Here is a 14,646-nt window from a genome sequence, read left to right on the forward strand (position 1 = left end):
TGGGACAAATCTTACATACTGTATTGGAACTTATTAAACACACCTGAGATTCCATTCAAATAGCAGGTCTGGGCAAAATTTTAAGGGCTTGTAAATGAAATTTAGTTGACTTAATGATCGCAAGAAAGAAAGGTCTGATGAAGGATTTTTCTGAAATTCTGTACAAACATTCAAACAAAAATTTAACTGTGTGTGTCCATTTTAAGAATTTTTTTGAGTCTCCGATATCTGGAAAAGAAATGTCTTTGTTTGGAATGAGTCGGCTCTGTCATTGAACTTCTTCTGACTCTCGTCCTTTCTGTCCTCTGTACACTATAGACCTGTTTTAGCTTCTCTCTCTATGGTGGTCACAGAGGATATCGGCGCTCCAGTCGAACAGGGAGAGGGAAATAAGTGCTGCTTAGTGAACCAGTTTAGCCTCATTTGCAGATGTAACAAAGCGTGCAGTCTCTAACTTCCTGCGATTAGTCTCATGGGGGCTTCTGTGGGGAAACGGCCAGGATTGTGCAGAAAAGTACAGAGTTTAATCTGACGCCATCTTTGTCACGCAGATTTATTTGAGAAAAGGGTGGATAATTCGTGCTGGGTTATTTCTGATTGGGTATTGTTTGAATATGGTCGAATATTTTGTAGATCATAAATATATGATTTTTAGGATCTAAACTGCTGGCACTTCTGCAAGTTTTTCAGGCATGCTAGGGCATGCAGTTTTGCAAGCCAGCGTTCATTTAATATGTGCATTGATGCGTTTTTTTTTTTTTGCACTCCTTATGAGAACAAAGGTATATTCAGGATAAGATTGTATTGGTGACCAGGGGTGGACTGACAACTCATGGGGCCCCCGGGCAGCAGGGGATCATGGGGCCCATGTCCTTGCCCACACTCAAACCACACCCAAAAAAGCCTATGAGAAGGTACCAGGGGCATCTCATGGGGCCCCCTACTGACCAAGGGCCCTCGGGCAGTGCCCGAGTTCCCAAATGGTCAGTCCGCCCCTGTTGGTGACATACCAGACCTGTGTTATATTGTGCTTGGTTCTGCATTTTCTCACAGTTGTTACTTATACAATCTTGCAAAAATCAAGGCAACTTTTTTTTTTTTGTGCCATACTTCCATCTAAAGCTTCCCATTGATGACAGTACAGGAGGAAAATAAAGCAAATGGACTGCAACTGCAAGGGAAATGATAATGGATTTGTACAATCTAATATTAGAAAAAACACCAATAGACAATAATGCCCCATTCACACCTAGCAGGAACATGCATTTCTTTGCACATTTTCTGTGTGACCTGCATAGGGAGTTCCATTTACTTGAATGGGATGCCTTCTGTGCAACAAATTCACTAATGCTCATTAACATTTTTGTGTGTAGAACTTTGCACATTTTAAACACGGTTTGCCATGTGCAACAACTTGCATCTGCTGGGCGCGTTTGTGGTGCCTTTTGAAAATGATACTAAAGGCAGTGTTTTACCACTTGCTTACCAGGCACTATCACCCCCTTCCTGCACAGGCCAATTTTCAGCGCTGTTGCACTTTGAATGTCAATTGTGCCGTAATGCAGCATTGTACCCATATGGAATTTTGTATAATTTTTTTTTTTTTTCACACAAATAGAGCATTCTTTTGGTGGTATTTAATCGCCTCTGGGGTTTTTATTTTTTGGCACTATGAACAAAAAAAGCAAAAAAAAGTGTTTTCTTTGTTTCGATTATAACTTTTTGCAAACATGTAATTTTTTTCTTCTTCACTGATGTGCGTTGATGAGGCTGCACTGATGGGTACTGATAAGTTGCACTGATGAGGCAGCACTGGTAGGCATTGATCATGCTGCACTGATAGTGATCTGATTATCCGTGCAGATCTCCTGTCACATTTGCTGGTTATCAGCAGTACTTTCCTCTTGCTGTGACAGTGAGGAAAGTGCTGCCCATAACCACAACTGTATTTACTTTGTGATCTGTCTCATTGGACACAGCTGATCTTGTGGTAAAAGGCCGATGTGATTATTTATTATTATTATTATTATTATACAGGATTTATATAGCGCCAACAGTTTGCTCAGCGCTTTACAATATAATGGGAGACAATACAGCAACAATACATTTCAATACAAGAGGGATAGGAGGGCCCTGCTCCTTGGAGCTTACAATCTAGGAGGGAGGGGCTAGTGGTACAAAAGGTAGTAACTGTGGGGGATGGAAAAGTAGAAGATTCCAGTATTGGCTGAGGGCAGGATAGGATTCCCTGAAGAGAGAGGTTTTCAGAGATCGCCTAAAAGTGAGCAGAGTAGGAGTTAGTCTGATAAATTGGAGTAGAGGGTTCCAGAGGATGGGGCTAGCTCTGGAAAAGTCCTGGAGAGGAGGAGACAAGGGAGCTAGAGAGCAGGAGGTCTTGCGAGGAGAGTACGGTTTGGGTGATATTTGGAGACAAGATCGTTGATGTAATTTGGGGCAGAGTTATAAATGGCTTTATACGTTATTAATGTTTTGAATTGTATCCGTTGGGCAATGGGAAGCCAGTGGAGGGATTGGCAGATATAGAACGGTTAGTAAGGTGGATAAGTCTGGCAGCAGCGTTCATGATGGAAGAAGACTGAGTGGCCTTTTACCTAAGACACAGCAATCCCAGACAGCGCTGGGTGAGTGCCACTGGGGGCGTGTTCTAGGAGGACATCCATGGACAACCGTGCTGTAGCTCTTCGGCTATAGCACGGTTGGCAAGCGGTACAAAAAAAAAACATAACGTTCCAATCCTCCTCTTTGGCCCCTCACTTCTGCTGAGTGCCACCAGAGCAAGCAGCTTGCTATGGGGGCACCCAAGCAGGTTCGCTCCTGAGCTGCTGCTCTCCATGTCCTGGCCCCACCCCCTCTCCTCATTGGCTCACTGGCTGTGATTTTGGCTCCCGCTGCTGTCTCAGCCAATGAGGAGGGAGAGTCTCTGAAGAGCCAAGGCTAGATCGCAATGGGGCTCAGGTAAGTATTGGGGGGGGGGGGGCTGCTGCTGCAAAGAGGTCTTTGCATCGAATGCATGAAGATAAATAAAACCTTTACAACCACTTTATGCATGTTCTGGGAACACTGGTATGACTGCAGCCTTGGTCTGTTTAATAAATCTCTTCACACAAGATGGACAGCTTTCACCAAGGATTTACTCACTTCACCTGATTTACTTAGGAGGCGAGAGGAAATCTTCCACTGGGGACAGCTGTCAAAGGAGGGATTTTTGCCAAGAGATTTCCTCTTGCTTGCTGTTGTCTGTACGACAGGAAGTGAAGAGAAATTTCCCCATCCTTTCCCATTGGGGATCTTTCTCTTCACTTCCTGTCCAGATGATAACAGTGAGTTGCAATCCCCTTTTGTCACCAGAACAGATGTTGTTGTACAGTTTTCACCATAAACAGGAGATGAGGGGAATCTTCCAACGACAAGTGTTGGATTTCCCATCAATTTCCATCCCACTGACAATAGTCACCAGGAAAGCAAGGATGAATCGCTCCATCGGGGACGCGACCAACCATAAAAACGTGACGGGTTCCTAATTACTGTGTAGCCTGAGAAGGGTTTGTGGATTTGGCATACTTGGGATGCCTGGTTAACTGTTGGCAGGTATTGGTGCTCCCTCCCCAATGGCGGGATGAGCAGACGATGCCCTGAACTAGAGGCTTCTGGGTGATCCCGGAGCCTGTGGATCGTCCCGGAGCCTGTGGATCGTCCCGGAGCCTGTGGATCGTCCCGGAACCTGTGGATCGTCCCATCGCAGCTGTGACTCGATAATGTGAAGGCACAGACCGAGAGCTTGGCTATTTATAGGGCAGATTTTTGCTGCTTCCTCTGTTACCAGGGGAACCCCGCTCCCCCTCAGCTCTTTGGAAAAGACCACAGGAAGACGGGGAAGCCGCACAATGACGTTTAACCCTCTGTATGCTGCCACCAGCCAGATCCGTTGTGGGTGGGGTTCTGTGGGAATCGTGAACACCAGTCCGTTGTTTCAAAAGGACTTTTGTGGAAACTATTTGTATTGCCAATGCAGCCCTGTGGTCTCATCTGCTGAACCTGTAAGCCGAGAAATCTGGAAACCAGGATTAGTGGGACAGCCCCAAATCTGTAACCCCAAAAAGTCCACAATGACTGCTCTCAGCATGACAGTGCCATCTATTTACCTAGGGCAGGGGTAGGCAGCCTGCTGCTCTCCAGCTGTTGCAGGACTATAAATTCCATCATGCCTCTGCAAGTCATAGCTGTAACTGTCAGTTTTGTAATGTTGCAATGCCTCATGGGAAATGTAGTTCCACAACTGCTAGAGAGCCGCAGGTTGCCTACCCCTGAACTAGGGGGTCTGGCATTTATATTAGAACCACTATGCAGCATTGTGTGAAGTCTACACACAACTTTTTGTAACTTCGTTTTGGATGGAGCAAAAGGGGTTAGAGGTTTGACAGTTTAATTGCCTTTGTCCTATAGGGGAGAGTTATCCTTCCTGTCTGGAAGAAGAACCTTCCGGTTTTTACTGTCCCAGTGACAACTGTTCCAGCCTGGGTTCACATATATGCAGTGCGGTATATCGCATTTGATTCACACAGGAAACGCACCGCGTTCACATGCGATTTGTATGCGGTTCGATTGGAGCCATACATTTTGTATGGCTCTAATCGCACCCGCACCAAAAAGCATGCAGAACCCTTTTTTGGTTTACACTAGAATCTGATCGCATGGATATTTACACCTATGCGATCCAATTCTGCACATCGCAACGCGTTTTGCATACCGCTTTTGGGGTGTTAACTTAACATACACATTCACAGCGGTTCCCGTGAATGGGGTGCGATTCTGATGCGGTGCGGAATTCGCACAGAAAACTATGCGAATTCCGCACTGCATCAGTGTGAACCAGGGCTAAACTATTTCTTGTCCTGTTGTCACAGGTACAGGAAGTAAAGGCAAATCAACCCAGTGGATCTCGGTAAAAAAACAAACAATTTTTAACTCTTCCTGCTCTGTCCAAAATGGGGGGTCGGGGGAAATGTGGTTATAATACGCTGGTGATGGGAAGCACTAAGGTATTAAATGTGCTGAAATCTTTTTATCTAAAGCACCATATTCACCAGTCTAACCCTGGTCTCCTTTTTGTTTTTCTTCATAGCCATCAAAGTAAACTGTGTTGGGTCCTGCGGTGTGTCAAGCAAAGTTAACGAGACCTCATGGAACGTAGAGGAGCAGTACTTCAGTGGAACCTTCTCACTGGCCGACAAAGGTGAATGTATAGGGACTCCTTAATTTTCAGATGGTAGAAAGTATCATTTTAAAGGGCTCCAGTCCTTACGTTTGGCTTTTATTCTCACTTCCTGTCCTGGTGATCACACCGGGGGAAAGGGGGAAAAAACTGACTTTTTGACCTTTCCCTGTTCGTAGATCAACTTTACGCCCACCTGCCCACAAGGTACTAATTTTGTAACACGCCAAAAGATGGCAGCCCAAGTCTACACACAGTCACAGGGAGCACCGACCTTCATAAGCCAGCGTGCCAAATGACATCTTCCTGTGTACATCAGGGGCTGTGCAACTGGTGCTATTCTGACCACGTGCGTTACTACGTCTGCTATTTCATCCTACTGTATTTAGAAATGGAGTTTAGGCTTTAAAGAGAGGCAGTTGCTCTCAGTTTTAGGCTCCATGTGCACTGGTGTTTTATTTAAGCTCCAAAAATGCTGGTAATAGCGTTTTTTAGTAGTGCTTTAGTTGCGTTCAGAAGCATTTAGGAGCATTAGATTTTTTTTACAGTACATGTTGAGAGGGGAAAAAAAAGCTTGGAAAAAAGCTATTGGGAGCATTTTAGTAGTGCTTAGCAGCATTTAGAAGCGTTTTAGCATTTTTTTTTTTTTTTTTTTTTTGCTGGAAACAATGCTCTAAAAAAAACTCTACAAAAACATTTTTTTTTTCTGCTCCTGGATGCTGAAGCTCGAAGAATGCTAATGGCCTAATGTAGTGTGGATGGCCATATAGGATAACACTAACTACTAGGAGCAGAAAGAAAAATACGAATGGCTTCTAGGAGCTTAGAAAAATACGAATGGCTTCTAGGAGCTTAGAAAAATACGAATGGCTTCTAGGAGCTTAGAAAAATACGAATGGCTTCTAGGAGCTTAGAAAAATACGAATGGCTTCTAGGAGCTTAGAAAAATACGAATGGCTTCTAGGAGCTTAGAAAAATACGAATGGCTTCTAGGAGCTTAAAAAAATGCCTTAGGAGCGTTTTGTGTTTTTTATTAGCGTTTTTACAGTACGTGTAGAAAAAAGCTTTTAGGAGCGTTTAGCAGGTTTTTTTTCTGCTGGAAAGGCGCTCAGAAAAACTACAAAAACCTCTTCTTTTTTTTTTTTTTTTCTGCTCCTGAAGCTCCAAATATGCCAATAGCTTAAAGTAGTGTGCAGAAACACATAGGATAACACTATTTATCCTCTAGCAGCAAGAACAAAATGCTAATGACAGCTTCTAGGAGCAGGAAAAATGCTAATGACAGCTTCTAGGAGCAGGAAAAATGCTAGCGTGCAATAGGGCCTTATGCTGCGCCCAAGAATTGGTAGCCATGATCTAATTATGTCTGACAATCCTGGCTTGTCATCGATTCCTGCAACACGAAAAGGAAGAATAACTGTAGATTTGCAGCCAACATCAGTAAGAATGACAAAATTGTACGTTTAATGCAGGCTTAATTATTATTTGTGTCTAAAACAAGTATGCTGTAGGTAGGAGGGTGTGTGCTTCCTTGCTGCCAGAATTGGTTATCAAATAAATGCACACATTTCCTGGGTATAGATAATGGAGCGAAGCCCTAGTTGTCAGATTACACTCATTAATAGCACATTTGCAGCATGTCATTTGTGTGGGGTGATGGGGGATGGAAGCTTTACCTAGGCCAGCAATGGGCAAACTACGGCCCGCGGGCCGTATACGGCCCGGCGGACCTTTTAATCCGGCCCGCGGAGCTAGGCTCCCGCAAGGCCAGTGGTCGGCAAGCCGCGGCTCTTTACAAATTTAGATGCGGCTCTCCTGTGTGCCGGGCGCCCGCTCCCCTCCCTCCTCTCCTCCTCTCCCCTCCCTCCTCTCCTCCTCTCCCCTCCTCTCCTCTCGGATGGCCGCCCCCCTCCCTCCTCTCGGACGTCAGGACTCTGCAGCTGTCAGGATGTAGGCGGGGCAGCCAGGATGTAGGCGGGGCAGCGTGACGAACTCCTCTCACAGTCCTCCCTGAAGACCAGAACGGCGCGGGAATACGAGAGGAACGCGCGGACCAAAGGTAAGTGAATTGACACAGGGGGGGGACTTACTATATGGGGGATGAATTACTATATGGGGGACTTACTATATGGGGGATGAATTACTATATGGGGGACTTACTATATGGGGGATGAATTACTATATGGGGGACTTACTATATGGGGAATGAATTACTATATGGAGGACTTACTATATGGGGAATGAATTACTATATGGAGGACTTACTATATGGGGAATGAATTACTATATGGGGGACTTACTATATGGGGAATGAATTACTATATGGGACTTACTATATGGGGAATTAATTACTATATGGAGGACTTACTATATGGGGAATGAATTACTATATGGGGGACTTACTATATGGGGAATGAATTACTATATGGGGGATGAATTACTATATGGGGGATGAATTAATATGGGGGATGAATTAATATGGGGGATGAATTATATGGGGATGAATTACTATGTGGGGGATGAATTACTATGTGGGGGATGAATTACTATGGGGGATGAATTACTATATGGGGGATGAATTACTATATGGGGGATGAATTACTATGGGGATGAATTACTATGGGGGATGAATTACTATGGGGGACGAATTACTATATGGGGGACGAATTACTATGGGGGACGAATTACTATGGGGATGAATTACTATATGGGGGATGAATTACTATGGGGAAGAATTACTATATGGGGGATTAATTACTATGGGGGATTAATTACTATGCTTACTATGGGGGAATATTACTATACTTACTATGGATGACACATACACATCATTCATCTACTCTTGGTCCGGCCCCCGGGTCCAATATATGAACCCATTGCGGCCCTCAAGTCAAAAAGTTTGCCCACCCCTGACCTAGGCAATTGGACATTGGGTAAAGCTGAAGTTTTATTCTGCTTTTTATTTTTCAGGTACTTGTATAGCGCTGTCAATTTACGCAGCACTTTACATATATATTGTACATTCACATCAGTCCCTAACCCTCAAGGGGCGTACAATCTAAGGTCCCTAACTTACATTCATACATACACATACAGGGCCAATTTAGACAGGATTCAATTAACCTACTAGCATGTCTTTGGAGTGTTGGAGGAAACAGGAGTACCTGGAGGAACCCACGCAAGCACAGGGAGAACATGCAAACTCCAGGCAGGTGGTGATGTGGTTGGGATTATGTTTTGCCTTCCATGGTTACTCCTCTCCACCCCTTCTCTTATAAATATGCTATTGTACTTTTTAATAAAACCTTTTGTTTTCATTATATACCTTGTTTTAGACCAGTGAACATCATCACTGGGTGTCTGTGTTTCTCTATGTAATGTAGGCAGATCAAAGCTGGTGGCAAGGTGCTGTTTATAGCTTTCTGAAATCATCCTGCCACAGTAGGATTAGGACAGTTGGTCCTAATGCCAGCCGTGGGCTAGCTCTTGGAGGAGTTTTTTTGCAAATATAAAAATTATTATTATTATACAGTATTTATAAAGCGCCGATAGTTCACTCAGCGCTGTACATTACAAAGGGGACAGAACATGGGACAGAACATGTGACAGAACAATACCAATACAATGCAAAACATGAGGGGATCGAGGGCCCTGCTCTTCGAGCTTACAATCTAGAAGGGACGGGATAGTGGTACAGGAGGAGATAGCTGTGGGGGATGGAGTGGTAGGAAGAGTGGAGGAGGTCGGTCAAGTTAGCAGGGGGTAGGCTTCCCTGAAGAGATGGGTTTTCAGGGTGCGCCTAAAGGAGAGGAGAGTAGGTGATAATCTGATGGGTTGGGGAAGGGAGTTCCAGAGGATGGGTGACACCCTGGAGAAGTCCTGGAGGCGGGCATGGGAGGAGGAGACCAGGGAACTAGAGAGAAGGAGGTCTTGTGAGGAGCGGAGTGTGCGTGCTGGGCAGTACTTGGATATTAGGTCGGTGATGTAGTTCGGGGCAGTATGGTGGACAGCTTTGTACGTCAGTGTTAGGATTTTAAATTTGATCCGTTGCGCAATCTGAAGCCAGTGGAGGGATTGGCAGAGGGGGGTGGCGGAAATGGAGCGGTTGGAAAGGTGAATGAGTCTGGCAGCCGTATTCAGGTTCGACTGAAGCGGGGATAGCCAGCGGCGAGGCAGGCCAGTGAGGAGGGAGTTGCAGTAGTCGAGTCGTGATATGATGAGGGAGTGGATGATCTGTTTAGTGGTTTCTGGGGTTAGGAACGTGCGGATTTTGGCGATGTTGCGGAGGTGGAGTCTGCACGAGTTTGTTAAAGATTGGACTTGGGGCTGGAAGGATAGGTTGGAGTCCAGAATGACACCAAGTACTCTGGCCTGCAGGGCGGGTTTGATATTGGCGTTGTTGGATGTGATGGAGAAGTCAATGGGGGGTGGAGTTCGGGCTGGGGGGAAGACAAGAAGCTCGGTTTTGGAGAGATTCAGTTTAAGGAAGTGGAGCGACATCCAATCTGATATGTCGCTCAGTAGGTGTGTGATTCGGGCAGAGACCGAGGGGGTGAGGTGGGGGGTTGAGAGATAGATTTGTGTGTCATCGGCATAGAGGTGGTAGTTGAAGCCGTGAGAGTGTATGAGTTGGCCAAGGGAGGAGGTGTAGATGGAGAAGAGAAGGGGCCCAAGGACAGAGCCTTGAGGGACCCCAACAGAGAGGGGGAGTGAGGGGGAGGTGGTAGCATTATAGGTAACGCTGAAAGAGCGTTGTGACAGGTAGGATGAGAGCCAGGAGAGAGCAGAATCTCTGAGGCCGAGGGAGTGTAGTATTTTGAGGGAGGAGGGGGTGGTCAACTGTGTCGAAGGCCGCAGAGAGGTCAAGGAGTAGGAGCACTGAATAGTGGCCATTAGCTTTGGCGGTTAGAAGGTCGTTGGAGAGTTTGAGTAAGGCGGTTTCGGTGGAGTGTAGGGGACGGAAGCCGGACTGTAGGGGATCGAGGAGGTTGTTGTCGTTGAGGTGAGAGCATAGGCGGGTGTAGACGAGGCGCTCGAGTTTAGATGTAAGTGGGAGCAGGGAGATGGGTCTGAGGTTGTTCGGGTCATTGGGGTCCAGGGAGGGCTTTTTAAGGATGGGGGTGATGTGTGCATGCTTCAGTGGGGAGGGGAAAGTGCCGGAGGAGAGGGAGAGATTAAAGATGTGGGTGAGGGAGCGTAGGATGGAGGGGGAGGGAGGTCGTAGGAATTGTGAGGGGATAGGGTCGAGGGGGCAGGTGGTGAGGCGGGCATCAGAGAGGATCTTGGAGACTTCCTCGATGGTAGTAAGGTCAAAGGTGTGGAGTGTTGGGGGAGCTTCAGTATGAGGAATGTAGGGTGGGGTGAAAGTGGAGGTCAGAGCAGTGGTGGGGCCGTGGGAGAGGGGTGATGAGGGGGTAGCTGAGTGAGGGGGAACGGGGTTGGAGGGAGTTTGAGCAGTGACGAAGTCCCTGCGGGTAATGTCGAGGGGAAGGGGGGATGAGGGGGTAGCTGTGTGAGAGGGGACGGGTTGAGAGGGCGTCTGAGTTGCGGCAATGTCCTTGCGAATTGTGTCAATCTTGTTTTTGAAGTGATTGGCAATCTCAAGGGCGGTGAGTGAGGTGCTGGGTGGAGGTGGGGGTGGAGAGAGTAGAGAGTTGAAGTGGAGAAGAGTCGGCGAGGGTTGGAGGAGAGGGTCTTGATGAGGGTCAGGAAGTAGGCTTGTTGGCTGCGTGGAGGGAGGAGGTGTAGGTGCGGAAGGCAGATTTGTAGCAGGTGAAGGCTTGTTGGCATTTTGTTTTGCGCCATAGTCGCTCCAGGGCACGACTGTGTCGTTTGAGGGTTTTGGTGTGATCAGTCTGCCAGGGCTGGAGTGGTCGGGGTCTGATGTTGCGTGTGGTTAAAGGCGCTAGTGAGTCAAGGGGCTGCTGACAGCGCGTTGTAGGCAGTCATAGCCAAGTCGGGGCAGGACAGGGGGAGGATGCGGTCGTGGAGTTGATCAGCTGCAGAGTGGAGGGGGGCAGGGTTAAGGTTGCGGAGGTTACGGCTGGTAGTAGTGTGACATTTTGGAGGGGTAGGCATAAAATAACTTGATGGGTGGATGTCAGTCTGAAAAGTAAAGCAGGGTATAGCTGGGTGTGTGTGTGTTGGGGGGGAAGGGGGGTTGTGTGTGTTGGTGGGGGTGTTTGCTAAAATAAAAACCCCCGCAAATGTGAGAAAATGCCGCTAAATGCTAATGCAAAAATGCTAACAAAAGCTGAAAAACGCACATTTTTAACGTGACTTTACACAGCTAACGTTACCAGTGTGCATGAGAGCTTAAAGCTTTAAAAGTTTTGGCACAATGAAAATAAATAGTAATAGAAGGATTGGCTACTTCGCACTAGGCTCAGTTCATTAGGCTATAAAACTGATAATAAGTTACTTTTAGCCAGTGAGTCTAAAAAGTCTCATGGCTGAAAATTAAAGTGGATCTCCAGTCTCCTCTGAAAAAGTCAGCAGCTACAAAAATTGTAGCTGCTGACTTTTAAAAACAAAAACAGCCACTCACCTGTTCCCCGATCCAGCAGTGTGTTCACACTAGCGTCATCACCGGCCATCCTTTTTCCCAGCGCCGGCATCTTAAGTGTGGGCATCCGGCTGTGACAGCTTGTAGCTTCATAGCCAGGTCCCCACTGCACATGCACGAGTTGTATTGCGCATTGTGAATGGTCCCATAGTCTCCTGGGACTGGACGGAGCTCCACTTTAAGTCATTTTGGCAACTCACGCATGACTTATGACTTGAATTGATCAATTTGTCCCTGAAACTGGGAAGCAACCAGTGCCATGTCATTGGTAACAGGGAGATATTTACTAAACCTGGAGCACTCAGATCTGGTTCAGCTGTAAATGGTAGCCAATCAGCTTCAAAGTTCAGCTTGTCCAATTAAGCTTTGACAATAAAACCTGGAAGCTGCACCAGATTTTGCACTCTCCAGTGTTCGTAAATCCCCCCAATGGTATCTATTGAAATTGGCTGGCTCTGGAATGTCACTCCTCATCAGCAGCTCTGCATGGACAGTACAGAACATACACGTTCAGCACCAAGAGCTCACTTTGATCGATTTTTCATTTTGTCATTGTAAACAAATTTTCTATGTAAACCCCTATAGTCCTGGCTTGTAACCTATCCCTAAGGGCCACTTCACACACATGCAATCCAGTGCGTTTTTTTTTTTCTTTCTGCATCAAAACGCATCGATAGGTTACATGGTTTCCAACGGTATAATTCACGCCAGTGCAGTCAGTTCCAGAAAAAAAAAAAGTAGAACATGCTGCAGTTTTTTCTGAACTGTACTTGAACACAGTAAAACACATCAAAAACACACCAGAATGCACACTCCTTTATTTAGGTTGAAGTAAGAGAGGGGAAAAAATTAACCGGAATGCATCAAAAACGCGCATACAGAAACTCATCTGGACTGCATTTGTGTGGTGTGAACCAGCCCTAGCAGTTAACTTCAACACTATCCCTCCCCTGCCCCTAACACTAAGTGGTTGTAAAGGCTCAAAGTTTTCACCTGCATGCATTCTATGTATGAAGGTACAAAAAAACCCTTCTGTATGCAGCAGCCCACCCAGCAAGCCTGTCTGGGTGCACCTATAGCAAGTTGTTGTGGGGGCACTTGGCATGAGGAAGGTTCCAGGAGTGTCGGCGGGAGACCTGATAAGAGGAAGTTCAGGGCTGCTCTGTGCAAAACCGCTGTACAGAGCAGGTAAGTATGACATGTTTGTTAAAAAAAAAAATATTGCCTGTTAATACCACTTTAAACTTTAAAGGATAAGTTTATCTTTTGTAACATGTAACAGGTTACACCCATATTCAGGGTGTAACATGTTACTGTAGGACCGGCCCCCTCACCCCACAAGGGTTTAAATGCTAATTTCTTCTAGGGGCAGTGGTCTCCAAACTGCGGCCCTTTGCCTGCCTCTGGCCCTCGGGGTACTATTCTTCCCACTGACACCAACAACGAGGCACCATTTCTTCCACTGGCACCAACCATGGGGCATTTTTCCTTCCACTGACACATGATAGGGCACAATTCCTCCCACTGATATAAACAATTAGATACTATTCCTCCAACAAATACCAGGATGGGCTCTATTCCTTCTGCTGGGACATTTTCTACTCCCACTGGCCACTCCGGCCCTCCTAAAGTCTGAAGGACAGTAAACTGGCCCTTTGTTTAGAAAGTTTGGAGATCCCTGTTCTAGGGGGAACAGAGGGCCACTATTCTGACCTCATCTTTTGCTCCCCTGGTACCTGGCTCTCATGTCCTCTCACCAGCACCCTGGGTTGAGGGTGACCGCCTGGCATACCACTTACAAAGCAGAACTGTTGGTCCTACATTGTAGAAGATGATGTTGGAGTATAATTGACAGAGCAGTGAAGAGAAGCTGCATTGGGGGACCAGTCATGGAAGGGAGAGAGGAAGCATGCAGCAGTGATGAATAGGTGAAGTATAGATTTTTTTTTTTTTGGTTTTTTTAGGTTTCCCCTGGACAAAATTGAGCATTTATCCCTTGCAGCATAGGGGGAGCCCAACTGGAAGGGCTTTTTTCTCTCCAGAGTTAAGCTTTAACCATTTATCCACTTCTTTAGCCTTATACTGAACACTTAAAGGGTAAATGTAAAACATATTAACTAGTGTAATATATGATGAGACACCAAGCAAGCGAGTATCCTGTGCTCTCTAGCTCGCTCTTATGTGTTGTCTTTCACTCGTTGTCCCACCCCCTTGCTTTCTCTCTCGTTGGCTGTCTTTTCCTTTTGTGCTCTTGCTCACATTTATCTTTTATAGGATTTTGGACCAAAATCTCTTAGCAATTGCATCTATGCCAAAGAGAATTAAGACTTTTCTGAAGGCAAAAGGGGGTCCAACCCTATACTAGCAAGGTGTACCTAATAAAGTGACTGGTGAGTGTATATAGTGTGTTGCAGTGATGAGCATCACCAAAACTCTTGGCTATAAAACCTTAGCAATGAAGGTCTCTTCTTTTTGGGCTTTCTGCAATTTAGTTGATATGGAAAAACCACACTGAGACTACCTGAAAATTCCACATAAAAGCTCAATATTGCTCAATTCTTTGCAGGCCCTCAGCTCTGTGCCTACTATTGATTTTTGCCTTATTAATATCTTCTAAGAATTTATCAATATACTTTTCTGCCCTCAAGTGGAGAACAGAGTGTATTGTTCATATTGAGGAATAGATGGTTTTTTAAAGAAGAACCCTAGCCAAACTGCCACATACAGATTTGTCAAGTAATCCTCTTGTAATATGCCTGATGTGCTGTAGGTATTGAAGATCATAAGGAGGGTGACAACACCTCTCAGAGAATGCAAGTTTGTAAACGACACGCATCTCCACCAGCTC

The 14,646-nt window shown here is 45.9% G+C and overlaps 1 protein-coding gene across 1 annotated transcript in view; it reads left to right on the forward strand.

The window, feature by feature from the left end:
• The window catches only part of LOC149462361 (arrestin domain-containing protein 1-like), a 63,180-nt gene extending 48,849 nt beyond the window's left edge, over positions 1-14,331 (forward strand). The window contains exons 2-3 of the mRNA XM_089677074.1: positions 5,144-5,254; positions 14,073-14,331. Coding sequence (XP_089533200.1) covers positions 5,144-5,254; positions 14,073-14,095 — 134 coding nt within the window. The 3' untranslated portion in view covers positions 14,096-14,331. The remainder of the gene's footprint in view (positions 1-5,143; positions 5,255-14,072) is intronic.
• Positions 14,332-14,646: the final 315 nt, after the last annotated feature.

Source organism: Staurois parvus, unplaced genomic scaffold (genome assembly GCF_062004578.1).
Source record: "Staurois parvus isolate SC_StPar_1 unplaced genomic scaffold, SC_StPar_1.0 ptg000176l, whole genome shotgun sequence".
Classification (NCBI taxonomy): Eukaryota; Metazoa; Chordata; class Amphibia; order Anura; family Ranidae; genus Staurois; species Staurois parvus.